Source organism: Mobula birostris, chromosome 5, assembly GCF_030028105.1.
Source record: "Mobula birostris isolate sMobBir1 chromosome 5, sMobBir1.hap1, whole genome shotgun sequence".
Lineage (NCBI taxonomy): Eukaryota > Metazoa > Chordata > Chondrichthyes > Myliobatiformes > Myliobatidae > Mobula > Mobula birostris.
In genome coordinates, this window is record NC_092374.1 from 203,200,836 (window position 1) to 203,219,109 (window position 18,274).

General features: G+C 45.0%; 1 protein-coding gene across 1 annotated transcript in view; it reads right to left on the reverse strand.

Annotated features, from left to right (window-relative positions):
• The window catches only part of LOC140198282 (carnitine O-acetyltransferase-like), a 72,069-nt gene that overhangs the window by 1,420 nt on the left and 52,375 nt on the right, over window positions 1–18,274 (reverse strand). The window contains exon 12 of the mRNA XM_072259342.1: window positions 14,967–15,029. Within this exon, the coding sequence (XP_072115443.1) occupies window positions 14,967–15,029 (63 nt within the window). The remainder of the gene's footprint in view (window positions 1–14,966; window positions 15,030–18,274) is intronic.

The following is an 18,274-nucleotide window of genomic DNA, read 5'->3' on the forward strand; positions in this document are numbered from 1 at the left end:
TATCAAGGGTGTTCACAGCTTCAATGATATTCCATGTTCCAATATTACTCTGTATATCAATAATATCCTGTTCTACTATTATTTATATTTATCAATAATATCTTATGACGCAATAGCCACTGCTCTACATATCGTCCTTACACATCAGCAGGAGGAGGATGCTTTTGTGAGAATGCTGTTCTTGGACTACAATTCAGCATTCAACACCATAATTCCATCCAGGCTCGACAAGTTTAGAGATCTCTGCCTTCACCCTACTTTGTGCAGCTGGATCCTGGACTTCCTGTCAGATCGCCGACAGGTTGTAAGAATGGACTCCCTCACCTCCAACCTTCTGACTCTCAAAACAGTTGCCCCTCAGGGCTGTGTACTGAGTCACCTCCTTTACTCCCTGTATACCCATGACTGTATTGCCACCACAGCTCCAATCTGCTAATTAAATTGGCTGACAACACTACATTGATTGACCTAATCTCAAACAATAATGAGGTGGCCTACAGGGAAGAAGTCATCTCTCTGACACAGTGGTGTCAAGAAAACAACCTCTCCCTCAATGTCGCAAAAACAAAGGAGCTGGTTGTGGACTACAGGAAGAATGGAGACGGGCTAACCCTTATTGACATCAATGGATCTGGGTTTGAGAGGGTAAACAGCTTCAAGTTCCTCAGCATCCACATCACCGAGGATCTCACGTGGTCTGTACATACCGGCTGTGTGGTGAAAAAAGCACAACAGCGCCTCTTTCACCTCAGATGGTTGAGGAAGTTTGGAATGGGCCCCCAAATCATAAGAACTTTCTACAGGGGCTCAATTGAGAGCATCCTGACTGGCTGCATCACTGCCTGGTACGGGAACTGTACCTCCCTTAATCACAGGACTCTGCAGAGAATGGTGCGGACAGCCCAGCGCATCTGTAGTTGTGAACTTCCCATGATTCACAACATTTTCAAGGACAGGTGTGTAAAAAGGGCCCATAGGAGAACCAGCCTCCACACCACTGAGAACATCTTCAAAAGACGACGCCACTAAATGAGGGCATCCATCTTTAAGGACCCCCATCGCCCAGGACATGCCCTGCTCTCATTGCAAGCATCAGGTAGGAGGTACGAGAGCCTGAAAATGCACACCCAACATTTTAGGATGGTTCCCACCTCCACTGAGGGTCTAAAACTGACCTTCCAGATGAAGCAACACTTTCCCTGCAAGTTGAAGTTTCTTGTCATCTGACTGCATATGTACACAACCAACTGAAACATTGCTCTGGAGCACAGTGCATCCACAAAACACAGATCACACACTGTACATACACCAATATATTACCTTCAATAATAAAATCTAATTCAAAATGCATGTAGTGCTCAGCACATGTAAACAGTAAACAGCTTGCGTCCTAGTGTTGAGACCTCAGTGGTGGTAGGGTGTATGTTAGTCTCACAGCCTGAGCGAAGGACCTGTTACCCAGTCTTACAAGTCCTATTCCTGATGCTCCTGATCCTCCTTAATGGCTGGCATTTGTGGATGAAAGAGATTGTGGGATAGGTGGGAGGGGTCCTCAACAAAGTCCCGGGCCCTTCGTCTACATCGCTCCTGATAAATATCACAAATAGGGGGGAGACCCCCAGTGATCCTCTCGGTGGTTTTACTGTCCTACATAGGGTCTTGTGATCCAATGTCTTGCAGCTTCCGTACCACACAGTGATGCAGCCAGACAGGAGAATCTCAATGGTACTCCTGTGTAAAGCTGTTAGAATGGGGGCAGAGATTCTTGGTGGAATTCTTCATTAAGATGGAGAGTGACATAGTTAATTCAGAAACAAAGGTTCTGAACTTAAAGAGGGGTAACTTTGAAGGTATGAGATGTGAATTAGCTAAGATAGACTGGCAAATGACACTTACAGGATTGATGGTGGATATGCAATGGCAAGCATTTAAAGGTTGCATGGATGAACTGTAACAATTGTTCATCCCAGTTTGGCAAAAGAATAAATCAAGGAAGGTAGTGCACCCGTGGCTGACAAGAGAAATTAGGGATAGTATCAATTCCAAAGAAGAAGCATACAAATTAGCCAGAGAAAGTGGCTCACCTGAGGACTGGGAGAAATTCAGAGTTCAGCAGAGGAGGACAAAGGGCTTAATTAGGAAGGGGAAAAAAGATTATGAGAGAAAACTGGCAGGGAACATAAAAACTGACTGTAAAAGCTTTTATAGATATGTAAAAAGGAAAAGACTGGTAAAGACAAATGTAGGTCCCCTACAGACAGAAACAGGTGAATTGATTATGGGGAGCAAGGACATGGCAGACCAATTGAATAATTACTTTGGTTCTGTCTTCACTAAGGAGGACATAAATAATCTTCCAGAAATAGTAGGGGACAGAGGGTCCAGTGAGATGGAGGAACTGAGCGAAATACTTGTTAGTAGGGAAGTGGTGTTAGGTAAATTGAAGGGATTGAAGGCAGATAAATCCCCAGGGCCAGATGGTCTGCATCCTAGAGTGCTTAAGGAAGTAGCCCAAGAAATAGTGGATGCATTAGTGATAATTTTTCAAAACTCGTTAGATTCTGGACTAGTTCCTGAGGATTGGAGAGTGGCTAATGTAACCCCACTTTTTAAAAAAGGAGGGAGAGAGAAACCGGGGAATTATAGACCGGTTAGCCTAACGTCGGTGGTGGGGAAACTGCTGGAGTCAGTCATCAAAGATGTGATAACTGCACATTTGGAAAGCGGTGAAATCATCGGACAAAGTCAGCATGGATTTGTGAAGGGAAAATCATGTCTGACGAATCTCATTGAATTTTTTGAGGATGTAACTAGTAGAGTGGATAGGGGAGAACCAGTGGATGTGGTATATTTGGATTTTCAAAAGGCTTTTGACAAGGTCCCACACAGGAGATTAGTGTGCAAACTTAAAGCACATGGTATTGGGGGTAAGGTATTGATGTGGATGGAGAATTGGTTAGCAGACAGGAAGCAAAGAGTGGGAATAAACGGGACCTTTTCAGAATGGCAGGCGGTCACTAGTGGGGTACCGCAAGGCTCAGTGCTGGGACTCCAGTTGTTTACAATATATATTAATGACTTGGATGAGGGAATTAAATGCAGCATCTCCAAGTTTGCGGATGACACGAAGCTGGGTGGCAGTGTTAGCTGTGAGGAGGATGCTAAGAGGATGCAGAGTGACTTGGATAGGTTGGGTGAGTGGGCAAATTCATGGCAGATGCAATTTAATGTGGATAAATGTGAAATTATCCACTTTGGTAGCAAAAATAGGAAAACAGATTATTATCTGAATGGTGGCCGATTAGGAAAAGGGGAGGTGCAACGAGACCTGGGTGTCATTATACACCAGTCATTGAAAGTGGGCATGCAGGTACAGCAGGCGGTGAAAAAGGCGAATGGTATGCTGGCATTTATAGCGAGAGGATTTGAGTACAGGAGCAGGGAGGTACTACTGCAGTTGTACAAGGCCTTGGTGAGACCACACCTGGAGTATTGTGTGCAGTTTTGGTCCCCTAATCTGAGGAAAGACATCCTTGCCATAGAGGGAGTACAAAGAAGGTTCACCAGATTGATCCCTGGGATGGCAGGACTTTCATATGAAGAAAGACTGGATGAACTGGGCTTGTACTCGTTGGAATTTAGAAGATTGAGGGGGGATCTGATTGAAACGTATAAAATCCTAAAGGGATTGGACAGGCTCGATGCAGGAAGATTGTTCCCGATGTTGGGGAAGTCCAGGACAAGGGGTCACAGTTTGAGGATAAAGGGGAAGCCTTTTAGGACCGAGATTAGGAGAAACTTCTTCACTCAGAGAGTGGTGAATCTGTGGAATTGTCTGCCACAGGAAGCAGTTGAGGCCAATACATTGGCTATATTTAAGAGGGAGTTAGATATGGCCCTTGTGGCTACGGGGATCAGTGGGTATGGAGGGAAAGCTGGGGTGGGGTTCTGAGTTGGATGATCAGCCATGATCATAATAAATGGTGGTGCAGGCTCGAAGGGCCGAATGGCCTACTCCTGCACCTATTTTCTATGTTTCTATGTTTCTTGCGCACCTCAATCTCCTCTAAAGTTGTAGACTCTGCTGTGCCTTCATGACTAGTGAGGAGGAGTTGTGCGTCCAGGTTAGATCATCCGTTATGTGCACACCAAGGAACTTTGTGCTTTTCTCTCTCTGTGTGGCAGAGACATTGATGAGCAATGGGGAGTGGTCGACCCATACCTTCCTGAAGACCACAAACATCTCTTCTATCTTGTCCATGTCGAGACTCAGATTGTTGTTCTCACACCGTTTGACAAGGCTCTCTACCTCCTCTCCGTATGCCGACTCATCATTGTTACTGATGAGGCCAACCACTGTAGTATGACGTGGACTGAGTTGCCGGCCGTGCAGCAGGACTTGTAGTATGATCAGCAGACTTGATGATGGGGTTGAGTTGAATCTGGCAGTGCAGTCAGGAGTCAACAGTGGGCTGAGCAGACCACACTGGGAGCCATCGGTGCTTAGTGTGATGGAGCTCGAGATGTCTGCCAACTCCGATTGACTGGGGTCGTTCCGTGAAGAAGCCCAAGACCCATTTACAGAGAGGGACGATGAGCCTCAACAAGCACAGTTTACCCAGCAGCCTCTGAGGGATGATAGTGCTAAACACAGAGGTGCAGTTGATGAAGAACATTCTGGTGCATGAGGAATTGCTCTCTAGGTGGGACAGAGCAGGTCAGAGTTGAAGGCCAAGGCTATGGCATCATCAGTAGAGCGGCAGATGAAAAGGTGCAATGTAGCCATAAGTTTGGACTTTAAATCATCCATTACCAGCCATTCCAATTAGTTCACAAAGTCTTTTGGGGTCATCTCCTGTATCTGGTTCTCTCGATGCGGCCTCCTCAAAATTGGTGAGACCAGATGTTGATTGGGGGACTGCTTGTCGACCATCCTCGGTTTATTCATAATAAGCAGGATGTCCCGCTGGCCAACCATTTTAATTCCAGTCCCCATCCCATTCCAACACAGCAGCCCATCAGCTCCTCTATTGCCACAATGAGGCCACTGCGTATTCCGTCTGGGTAGCCTCCAACCTGATGGCACGAACACCATATTCTCTAACTTCCAGTAATTTCCCACCCCTTCCCTCTTCTTGCATTTCCATTCTTGCTCCCCCTTACCTCTTCTCTTCTCTTTACTTGCCTATCTCCTCCCATTGCTGCCCTCCCTCTTTCCCATTCTCCAATGATCCACTCTCTTCTCCTATCAGATTCCTCCTTCTTCAGCCCTTTCCCTTTTCGACCTATCGCCTCCCAGCTTCTCACTTCAATCCCCTGCCCCACTCACCTACCTCCCCCCTTACCCAAATTCAACTATCACCTTCCAATTTGAGCTCCTTTCCCTCCCCTCCCCACCACCTTCTTACTCTGGTTTCTTCCCCCTTCCTTTCCAGACCGGATGATGGGTCTCAGCCTGAAACGACGACTGTTTACTCCTTTCCATCAATGCTACCTGGCCTGCTGAGTTCCTCCACCATTTTGTGTGTGTTACTCAACATTTTAGAAACAGTTTTTTCCCCCCTTTCTGCTATCAGAATTCTGAATGGTCCATGAATCTATGAACAGAACCTCACCATTTTGCCCTTTTTACACTATAATTTTTATATATTTGTGTTTGTAACGGAGTATTTTTACAGCTGTCCCAAAACAACAAATTTCATAACATACAATATGTCAGTGATAACAAGCTTTCTCTGTGGATTGTCACCTTGTCGTGGTGGAGAAGCTTGTGTGGTCCTGCGATCCCGAGAGCAATGCCGTCTGGAGCTATGCTCCTGGTAGGGTCACCCTTGGTGGTAAGGTCGAGGGTGAGGTCCCTGACAAAGAACAATCCAACCAAGACCTCAACGGTGGAACAGGCGGACGAAGTTACTTCGAACTCAACGGCTGTGAAGGCGGATGAAGGCTGCAACAAATCCATCAGCTCCAATCGTCGTGGTTTCCATGCCACTGGAATCAGTTGGTTGATTTGTGAAGTTATCGTGTGCTTCTTGGAGTGCAACATCAAGTACACATTAAACAAATACACGCACAGGCGTTTTCACTCTGTGGGCCACTTCTTCAGAACAAAGACCATCATCCTCGACCTCAAGGGATAGTCACGACGACGACGATAACAAGCCCAGTTCTGATTCTGATTAAAACCCTTGCATTGACCATGAAAGCACCAATTTTCTATAAAAACCTATCTGATTCATCATTATTCTTCATGTGAGGACACATCTGTTCACAGGCCTGACAATATGGTTGATTCATCTGCTCGCTGAATTGAGCTAATGAGCCATTTTGTTCAAGCACCCAGTAGATGTACTGTATTTGCCTTCAATATCCACATACAAATGTTACAATAGTCATGGGTGACTTCAATATACAGGTAGATTAGGAAAATCAGGCTGGTGCTGGATTCTGGGAGGGCGAATTTCTAGAGTGCCTATGAGATGGTATTATATAGCAGTTCGTGGTTGAATCCACAAGAGGATCAGCTATTCTGAATTGGACATTGTGCAATGAGCCAGAATTGATTAGAGAGCTTACAGTAAAAGAACCCTTATGGGCAAGTGATCATAATATGACCGAATTCACCCTGAAATATCAGAAGGAAAAGTTAAAGTCACATATATCAGTATTACAGTGTAGTAAAGGGAATTACAGAGGCATGAGAGAGAAGATGGCCAGTATTAATTGGAAAAGAATACTGACAAGTATGTTGGGAGAGTAGCAATGGCTGGAATTTCTGGAAGCTATTCAGAAGGCACTGGATACATACCTCCTAAAGAGGAAGAAGTATTCTGAAGGAAAGATAACACAACCATGGCTAACAAGAGAAGTCAAAGCTAACATAAAAGCCAAAGAGAGGGATATAATAGAGCAAAAAGTTAGTGGGAAGTTAGAGGACTGGGAAGATTTAAAAACAACAGAAGGCAACAAAAAAAGTCATTAAGAAGGTAAAGATGGAATACAACAGTAAGCTAGCCAATATTCGAAGCAAGAAGGCTGCGAGTGAAACGTCTGAAAGGATTTTCGGAGAGGAGGCATTCTACTGCTCGGGGTAAAGAGAGGCAAGACTGTGCAGGCGCGTGATGTCAGCCAGTAGAGAGCGGGAAAGGTTGAAAAAGACTGCCATATACAGTGGGCAGTGGAGTGAGAGGGCTTTGGCTCAAACGGGGCTTCAGCAGAGTTAAGGCGAAGAAGTGATTCACCGAGATTCACAGATAACAGCCTTCGACTTCCCCAGCGGACTCTTCCCTTTCTCCCGTGGTCCTCTTCCGCTAACATCCGTTGCTCTGTCATGGCAGGTGAGCTCAGACCCATGCCATGCTCCTCCTGTGACATGTGGGAACTCAGGGAGGCTGACAGTGTCCCTGAAGACTACGTGTGCAGGAAGCGTGTCCAACTGCAGCTCCTGATAGACCGCATGGCGGCACAGGGGCTGTGCATGGACTCACTTTGGAGCATCCCAGATGCTGGGAATGTTGTGGATAGCACATTTAGTGAGTTGATCACACCGCAGTTTAAGGATCTAAGAAAAGATAGGGAATGGGTGACCAACAGGAAGAGAAGTAGCAGGAAGATAGTACAGGAATCTCCTGCGGTCATCTCCCTCCAAAGCAGATATACCGCTTTGGAGTCTGTTGGGGGCGATGGCTCATCAGGTGAAGGTAGCAGTAGCCAGGATCATGGCACCGTGGGTGGCTCTGCTGCGCATGAGGGCAAGAAAAAGAGTGGCAGAGCTGTCGTGGTAGGGGATTCCATGGTAAGGGGAATAGAGAGGAGCTTCTGTGGCCGCAAACAGGACTCCTGTATGGTATGTTGCCTCCTGGGTGCAAGGGTCAGACATGTCTCGGAGAGGCTGCAGGGGATTCTGAAAGAGGAGAGTGGGCAGCCAGCTGTCGTGGTGCGTGTAGGTACTAATGATATAGAAAGAAAGCAGGATGAGGTCCTACAAGCTGAATTTAGGAAGCTAGGAGATAAATTAAAGAGTAGGACCTCTAAGGTAATAATCTCAGAATTTTTACCGGTGCCACGTGCTAGCCAGAGTTGGAATAGCAAGGTAGCTAGAATGAATATGTGGCTTGAACGGTGGTGCTGGAGGGAGGGTTTCAGATTCCTGGGGCATTGGAACCGCTTCTGGGGGAGGTGGGACCAGTACCGTCCGGACAGTCTACATCTGGGCAGGGCCGGGATCAATGTCGCAGGGAGATTGTTTGCTAGTGCTGTTGGGGAGGTTTTAAACTAATATGGCAGGGGGATGGGAACCCACACAGAAAAGAAGAGGGAAGTGATGCAGAGACCAAAGCTAAAGTTAGTGAAGAAAAATGTAAGAGTAGAGTGCATAAAAGTAAAATGCAAAAATCGCATAGGTCACTAGATTCTAAAAGGACAATAAGTATAAGGGCACTTTATCTAAATACCCATAGTATTAGAAACAAGGTGAGTGAACTTGTGGCACAGATCAGTACCAAGGCATATGATTTAGTGGCCATTACAGAAACCTGGTTGCAAGGTGGAGATGACTGGCAATTAAATATCCAAGGGTATCAGGTAATACGGAAAGATGGGCAGGAAGGCAGAGGAGATGGGGTGGCGCTCCTGATTAGGGATGACATCAGGGCGATTGTGAGAGACAACATAAGATCTATGGAGCAGAATGTTGAGTCCATCTGAGTAAAGATTAATAGTAAATGGAAAAAAATCGCTGGTGGGTGTTGTCTATAGGCCACCTAATAAAAATATTGCAGTGGCAGAGGCGATTAATCAAGAAATAACTGAGGCTTGTAAGAACAGAACGACAGTTGTCATGGGGGATTTTAACTTCCACATAGATTGGGTAAATCAGGTCGGTCAAGGAAGTCTTGAGGAGGACTTCATAGAATGCATCCATGATGGCTTTCTTGAGAAGCATGTTAGTGAACCTACAAGGGAAAATACTATCTTAGATCTAGTCCTGTGCAATGAGACCGGTAAGATTAACGATCTTGTAGTCACGGATCCTATTGGAAAGAGTGATTATAGTATGACTGAATTTCACATTCAGATGGAGGATGAAATAGTTAGATCTAAAACTCATGTGTTATCCTTGAACAAGGGAGACTACAATGGAATGAGGGAGAAGTTGGCGAGTGTGGATTGGGAGCACAGGCTATTTGGTAGGACAGTTGAAGAAGAGTGGAATACTTTCAAAGAGATTTTTCACAGTGCTCAACAAAAGTATATTCCAGTCAAAAGTAAGGGCAGTAAGTGTGGGGAGAGCCAGCCTCGGATAACTAAGGAAATAAAAGATAGTATCAAATTAAAAGCTCATGTGTACAAAGTTGTGGAGAGTAGTGGGAGAATGGAGGATTGGGAAAACTTTAAAAAGCAACAAAGAACTAAGCAAGAAATAAGTAAAGGGAAGATAGAGTATGAAAGTAAGTTAGCACAAAATATAAAAACAGATAGCAAAGGTTTTATAAATATATAAAACGGAAGAGGGTGGCTAAAGTCAACGTAGGTCCCTTGGAAGACAAGAAGGGGATATTGATATTGGGTGATAAGGAAATGGCTGAGGCATTGAACGACTATTCTGTGTCGGTATTCATGGTGGAGGACATGTCTAATATGCCAAAGAATAATGTTATAGATGAAATGGGAGGTGAGGACCTCGATAAAATCACTGTCACTAAAGAGATAGTGATGAGCAAACTAGAGGGTCTGAAGGTAGATAAGTCCCCTGGCCCTGATGGAATGCATCCCAGGGTGCTGAGGAAATTGGCGGAGGTCATAGTAGATGCATTGGTAATCATTTACCAAAATTCTCTAGTCTCTGGGCAGGTCCCTGCGAATTGGAAGACAGCAAATGTCATGTCACTTTTTAAAAAAGTATGTAGGCAAAAGACGGGCAACTATAGGCCAGTTAGCTTAACATCTGCAGTCGGGAAAATGCTTGAAGCTGTCATTAAGAAAAAAATAGCAAAACATTTCGAAAGGAGTGGTTCCATGAGACAAACACAGCATGGATTCAGAAAGGGCAGGTCCTGTTTGACAAACTTACTGGAGTTCTTTGAGGACATAATGAGTGCAGTGGATAGAGGGGAACAGGTGGATGTCGTATACTTGGATTTCCAGAAGGCGTTCAATAAGGTGCCGCACAAGAGACTTATAAATAAGATACGGATGCACGGAGTCAGAGGAAGTGTATTGGCATGGATAGTGGATTGGTTAACCAATAGAAGGCAGAAAGTTGGTATAAATGGGTGTTTCTCCGGTTGGCAGTCAGTGGTGAGTGGGGTGCCACAGGGGTCAGTGCTGGGCCCGCAGCTGTTTACCATTTACATTCATGATTTGGAAGAGGGGACTGAATGTAGCTTAGCAAAATTTGCTGATGACACTAAACTGAGTGGAAAAGCAAATTGTACAGAGGATGTGGAGAGTCTGCAGAGGGAAATAGATAGGTTAAGCGAGTGGGCTAAGGTGTGGCAGATGGAATACAATGTTGATAAATGCGAGGTCATCCACTTTGGAAGGAATAATAGAAGAGCAGATTATTATTTAAATGGTGAAAGATTGCATCATGCTGTTGTGCAGAGGGACTTGGGAGTGCTTGTTCATGAATCACAAAAAGTTGGCTTGCAGGTACAACAGGTTATTAGGAAGGCAAACGGAATATTGGCCTTCATTGCTGGAGGGATTGAGTCCAAAAGCAGGATGGTCATGCTGCAACTATACAAGGTACTGGTGAGGATGCACCTGGAGTACTATGTGCAGTTCTGGTCTCCATGTTTGAGGAAGGATATATTGGCTTTGGGGGCAGTGCAGAGGAGGTTCACCAGGTTGATTCCAGGGATGAAGGGGTTAACCTATGAGGAGCGATTGAGTCACCTGGGACTATACTCTCTGGAGTTCAGAAGAATGAGAGGGGATCTTATAGAAACATACACAATTTTGAAAGGGATAGATAAGATAGAAGTAGGAAAGCTGTTTCTATTGGTAGGTGAGACTAGAACTAGGGGACATTGCCTCAAGATTCAGGGAAGAGAATTTAGGACGGAGATGAGGAGAAACTGTTTTTCCCAGAGTGGTGAATCTGTGGAATTCTCTGCCCAGGGAAGCAGTTGAGGCTTCTTCACTAAATATATTTAAGATACAGTTAGATAGATTTTTACATAGTAGGGGAATTAAGGGTTATGGGGAAAAGGCAGGTAGATGGAGCTGTGTTTACGGACAGATCAGCCATGATCTTATTGGAGGGGCAGGCTCGATGGGCCGGATGGCCTACTCCTGCTCCTATTTCTTATGTTCTTATGTAATATTATTAAAAAGATACCAAAAGTTTCTTCAGATACGTAAAGTGTAAAAGAGAGGCAAGAGTGGATATCTGGCCACTGGAAAACAATGCTGGAGAGGTAGTAATGACAGACGACAAAATGGCAGATAAACTGAACATATATTTTGCATCAGTCTGCACTGTGAAAGATACTAGCAGTATGGTGGAAGCTCCAGGTGTCAGGGGCCATGAAGGGTGTGACGTCACCATAGTTAGAGAGAAGGTTCTTGGGAATCTGAAAGGTCTGAAGGTAGACAAGTCACCTAAACCAAATAGTGCACCCCAGGGTTCAGAAAGAGGTGGCAGAATGGATCATGGAGGCCTTCAAGAATCACTAGATTCTAGAATGGTTCCTGAAGACGGGAAAATTGCAGCCTTTGTTCCACTCTTCAAGAAGGGAGAGGGGCAGAAGAAAGGAAACTATAGGACACTTAGTCTGAACTCAGTGGTTGGGAAGATGTTGGAGTTGTTTATTAAGGATGAGGTCCCAGGGTACTTGGAGGCACTTGGAAAAATAGGCCATAGTCAGCATGGATTTCCTCAAGGGAAAATCTTGCCTGACAAATATGTTGGAATTCTTTGAAGAAATATCAAGCAGAATAGATAAAGGAAAATTGGTTGATGTCGTGTACTTGGATTTTCGGAAGGACTTTGACAAGGTGCCACACATGAGGCTGCTTAACAAGCTATTCCTTTATGAGCCCACGGTATCACAGGAATGATTCTACCATGGATAAAGCAGTGGCTGATTGGCAGGAGGCAAAGAGTGGGAATAAAGGGAGCCTTTTCTGGCTGGCTGCCAGTGACTAGTGGTGTTCCACAGGGGTCTGTGTTGGTATGGATTCTTTTTAGATTAATAGTCAATGATTTGGATGATGGAATTAATGGCTTTGTTGCAAAATTTGCTGACAATATGAAGATAGGTGGAGTGGCAGACAGTTTTGAGGAAATAGAAAGGCTACGGAAGGATGTAGATTAGGAGAATGGGCAAAGAAATGGCAGCTGGAATACAGTGTCAGGAGGTGTATGGTCATGCACTTTGATAGAAGTAGTGTCATATGAAGAGCGTTTGATGGCTCTGGGCTTGCATTGACTAGGATTCAGAAAAATAAAGGGTGACCTTATTGAAACCTATTGAATGGCAAAATCCTTCATTGAGTGGATGTGGTGAGAATGTTTCCTATAGTAGAAGAGTTTAACACCAGATGACACGGCCTCAGAATAGAAGGATGTCCTTTTAGAGCGTAGGTGAGGAGGAATTTCTTTATCCAGCGAGTGGTGAATCTGTGGAATTCTTTGCCACTTGGTGGCTGTGGAGGCCAAGCCTTTATGTATATTTAAGGAGCAGGTTGATAGATTCTTGATTGGTGAGAGCATGAAGGGCTATGGCGAGAAGGCAGGAGATTGGGGCTGAGGGGAAAATTGAATCAGTCATGATGAAATGGTGAAAAGACTTGAGAGCCCAAATGACCTAATTCTTCTCCTACATTTTATAGTCTCATACCTCAAACAGAATCAAAATCATGCCCTATCTATCGGCCTAAAGGATTGTCACCCTTGTAACAATCATCAAGACAACCGGATACAGTAGATGACCCCGAAAGACTTCATGAGTACCTTGAGTGAATGGTAATGGTTTGCTTTAAATCCCACACTTCAGCTACATTGCACCATTTACAGCTCCCCTACTGCTCAAACTGGTCCACTGACGTTGTCATAGCCTTGGCCTTCTACTCCACCCTGTACCATCCCACCTAGAAGGCGATTCCTCATATGCCAATTTTGTTCATTGACTTCACCTTGGTGTTTAACACAACCGTCTCTCAGAGGATATCCTCAATGGGACTCAACACCTTTCTCTGTAAATGGATCTTGGACTTCATGGAAAGACCCCAATCAGTCTGAATTGGCAACATCTCAAGCTCCATTAGGCTGAGCACTGGTGCCTCCCAGGGTGTCTACTCAGCCCACTGCTGGCTCATGACTGCACTGCCAGAACCAGCTCAAACCACAGCATCAAGTTCACTGATCATACTACAGTGCCTGCTGCAGAGGAAACAGCTTGCTCTCCATATCGTACTGTCCTGGCTTGTGTATCACATAGATAGCTGGGTTACAACATCTATAGTCAACCCCAACCAACAGAGGGTAGCAATTTGAAACATAGAAAACCTACAGCACAATATAGGCCCTTCGGCCCACAAAGTTGTGCCGAACATGTCTCCACCTTAGAAATTACTAAGCTTACCCATAACCCTCTATTTTTCTAAGCTCCATGCACCTATCCAAAAGTCTCTTCAAAAACGCTATCATATCCGCCTCCACCACTGTTGCCGGCAGCCCACTCCACACACTCACCACTCTCTGTGTAAGAAAGCTTACCCCTGACATCTCCTCTGTACCTACTCCCCAGCACCTTAAACCTGTGTCCTCTTGTGGCAACCATTTCAGCCCTGGGAAAAAGCCTCTGACTATCCACACATCGTGGTTACAAAAAGACTTAAGCTTTCTATATTTTGTGGACTTCAGGAAAGAGTGAGCGGTTTCAAGCTCCTGGGCCCAAAGTATTGTTGCAATTATAAAGAAGGCATGACAGCAGCTATATTTCATTTGGGGTTTGAGAAGATTTGGTCTGTCAGTAAAGCCTCTCGCAAATTTCTACAGATGTACCGTGGAGAGCATTCTAACTGGTTGCATGACTGGCTGCGTATGGAGGGGCCACTGCACAGGATTGGAAAAAGCTGCAGAAAGTTGTAAACTCATCCAGATCCATCATGGGCACTGGCCTCCCCAGCATCATCAAAAGGTGATGCCTCGACAAGATGGCATCGATCATTAACATCCCCTATCAGCCAGAACACGCTCCCTTCTCATTGCTAGCAGCAAGAAGTTGGTACACCAGCTTGAAGGCAAACACTCAACGTTTTAGGAACAGCTTCTTCCCGTCTGTCATCAGTTTTCTGAATGGACAATGAAACCATGTACGCAACCTCACTATTTTTTCTCTGCATTTTTTTGCACTACTTATTTTATGCATATAAATATACCATATTGTAATTTATAATGTATTGTACTGTACTGATGCTGCAAAACAACACATTTCACAACATAACGCCAGTGATTTTAAACTGGATTCTGAAGCTCAGTCGACATGCCCAATAGCAATAGGAAAAGCATCTGAAATACTGTCTGCACTTGCTGGACAGACAGAGCAACACGCACAAAATGCTGGAGGAACTCAGCAGGTCAGGCTGCATCTAGGGAAACGAATGAACAGTCGACGTTTCGAGCTGGGACCCTTCATCAGGATGGGACAGGAAGGGGGAAGAAAGCAGAATAAAGAGGTGGGGGTGGGGGAGGGGTGTGGCAGGTAGCACTTAAGAGCAGGTGGGTGGATGTGTGGAAACGAAGTAAGAAGCTGGGAGGGGATAGGTGGAAGAGGTAAAGGGCTGAAGAAGAAGGAATCTGATAGGAGGAGACAGTGGGCCATGGGAGAGAGGAGGAGAGGCACTGGAAGGAAGTGATGGGTGGATAGTCTCAGGCAACTTGGTCACCAAACGGCAGCAAGAAAGGGAAAACCAGACTGAATGGTAGGGAGCAGCTTACCCTGGTGGTGTCTTACCATGTCAGTATACGCACTATGGCAGTCAATAGCCTTCCTCAGGGCTGCTAACTTCTGGGGTGCCTGAAGGAAGAAAGGTTAGCCATATTAGTCAACGTGGCACAGTACATTCGGGCAAAATGGTGTTCTGTTACTTGTCCAATCCATTAATGCCCGATTGTAAAACTTGTGAAATCAGTCCACCTTTCTGAATAGAGCTGGACTATGCACCTCTATACTCATGTCATTACACTGGTGCCCAGTGAAGAGCATCCCAACAAGGTGCATCACTGTGGCGTGCGGAAACTTCGCTGCGGCAGTCAGGAGGGCTCTGCAACGGGTAGCCAAAATGGCCCAACACATCACTGGCACCACCGTAAATACAGAGGTTCCAAGGATCCCACCCACCCTGTTCATGGGCTGTTTGCCCCAGGGAGGAGACTACGTAGCATCCATGCCAGGACCATCAAAAACAGTTACTTTCCCCAAGCAGTAAGGCTGATCAATACCTCCACTCACTAGCCCACTCCTCCAACCCCCCCCATCACCACTACGTTATCATTGCCCATCATAGAGTCACATTATGTACACACTCCTGTGCCTAGCATCACTTCATCTAAATCCACTCAATCTATGTACATAAGCATTCTTATAAATTGTTTTTTTCATGTTCTTTATGCTCATGGTGTTTTTTATACTGCGTCAGGTCTGGAGTAACAAACATTTTATTCTCCTTTACATTTGTGTACTGAAGAATGGCATTAAACAAGCTCAAATCTTGATCTCTCAAGTTCACTATAAATGGAGCATTAGAACCGTCCTCGCCTGCTCTCCAGTCCAAACATATTTGAATCTGAAGTTCCTTTGTCTCCCAAGTCAATTCTCCCTGCGAGGATGGTGATGGCTCGGTGCGTGTAAAGTATTAAGTGAGGTAATGCTGCAACTCTATAAAACTCTGTTTGGACCACACTTGGAGGATTGTGTTCAGTTCTGGTTGCCTCATTATAGGAAGGATGTGGAAGAGGAGATTTACCAGAATGCTGCCTGGTTTAAATAGCAACACACACACAGAATAGCTTCTCTGGAAAAGAGTACAGTCAATGACTCGGGCCGAGATCCTTCATCAGGACTGGAGAAGGGTCTCAGCCCGAAATGTCGACTACTTTTTTCCGTAGATGCTGCCTGTCCTGCTGAGTTCCTCCAGCACTCTGCGTGTGTTGCCTGGATTTCCAGCAGCTGCAGATTTTCTCTTGTTTGGATTATTAGAGGGTAGGTTGAGCAAGCTGGGGCTCATCTTTTTTTTTTGGAGTGAAGGAGGATGTGAGGTGATTTGAGGGAGGTGTACAAGATGATGAGGCATAGATAGGGTGGTAAGTCAGAGACCTTTTTCCCCAAAGTAGAAGTGGCTAATATCTGCAGAGAAGACTCAATAGGCCAAATAGCCTAATTCTACTCCAATGTCCTATGGTCTAATATGAGGGGGCATAATTTTAAGGTGATTGGGGGAAAAGTGTGGAAGGGGGATGTCAGGGGCACAGAGAGTGGGAGGTGCGTGGAACGTAATGCTAGGGTGGCAGTAGAGGCAGAACCATTAGGGACATTGAAGATGCTCTTGGGTAGGTACATGGGTGATGGAAAAACGTAGGGCTACGTAGAGGGAAGGGTTAGATTGACCTTCAAGTAGGTTGAAAGGTCAGCACAACATCATGGCCAAAGGGTCTGTACTGACCTGCAGTGTTCTGAAGCAAATTTCACATGACATAAGACAGTGATTGAGTTTATATTTCCACCAGAGTTTCACAGGGACGCCAATTGTGACATTGCCTCATTTGATACTAACTGCATACCACTTTCTTAAAGTCAAGGTCGAGTCTGCCGTCATGTGCACGACTACATGTAGCCACAGCCCCAATGAAAAACTTACTTGTAGCAGTTATCATAGGCACAAGATGTCAGAGACAAAATATTCGCAGGAAATAATATAAATTAAATACAAGTTATATCATATTGTAGAAGAATACAACAAGAGGAAAAGAAAAGAAAGTCCACTGTGGTGCAAAGAGGTCACCGTGTTGCTACACTGAGGGAGAGATTAGAGTTGTGCAGTTTGGCTCTCTTATGCTAATTGAGCGTGGTTTCTGTTCACATTACCACTGAGTATTATCACCCATTGATACGTCTGATTTAAAACACAGTTACTAAACATATTACATGATACAATAGAATTTCTATCCCATTAGATATAATTTAATTGATTTTCCCTCATTCAATTTTCTCGTGAGGACTACGGAAACCACCCTACCGACTTGCAGCAGTTTGTGTACATGTGCAAAGAATTAAACATTACGATAAACTACAAAATAAACAAAGTGCAACCAGAAAGGAATAATCAAGTTGCTTTCATCGACCAGGTGGTGTCTATTTAATTTGTGAGAGTAAATACAGCGAGGCGCTTTCAAATGTAGAGACAGGAGGGGTACTCAGTTCCTCTAGCTGCACCATTATTGGCTGGGATCATGACTGGTCCCAAAGGCCTCATCGTTTCCTGCAATACTGAACATATTTTGTTAACGGAAATCTATCAGCCTCAGGTTTGAAATCAACAATTGGCCAACCACAGCGCTTTGCTTGCAGGTGAGTACACAACCTCTTCAGTTCTCTTCAAAAATCACTCTTGGGTCTCATCGGTAGCGGAACGGTTAGCACAACACTATGACAGCTCAGGGTAGAGTTTGGAGATCGATTCCTGTAAGGAGTCTCTGTATCGAATTGAATTGACTTTATTTCTTACATCTTTCACATACATTGAGGAGTAAAAAATCTTTACGTTACGTCTCCATCTAAATGTGCAATGTGCAATCATAGTAATTTATAATAAATAGAGCAGTTAATATAATATAGAGTACACTCAGATCAGTGTGAGCTCATCAGTCTGGGGGTGGCTGGTGGAAGAAGCTGTTCTCGAGCCTGCTGGTTCTGGTTTTTATGCTGCGGTACTGTTTCCCAGATGGCAGCAGCTGGAATAGACTGTGGTTGGGATGGCTTGGGTCCCATGTGATCATTTTTACACACCTGTCCTTGTAAATGTCCTGAATCATGGGAAGTTCACAACTACAAATGCACTGGGCTGTCTGCAGAGTCCTGTGATTAAGGGAGGTACAGTTCCCATACCAGGCAGTGATGCAGCCAGTCAGGATGCTCTCAATTGTGCCCCTGTAGAAAGTTCTGAGGATTTGGGGGCCCATATCAAACTTCCTCAACCGTCTGAGGTGAAAGAGGTGCTGTTGTGCCTTTTTCACCACACAGCTGGTATGTACAGACCACGTGAG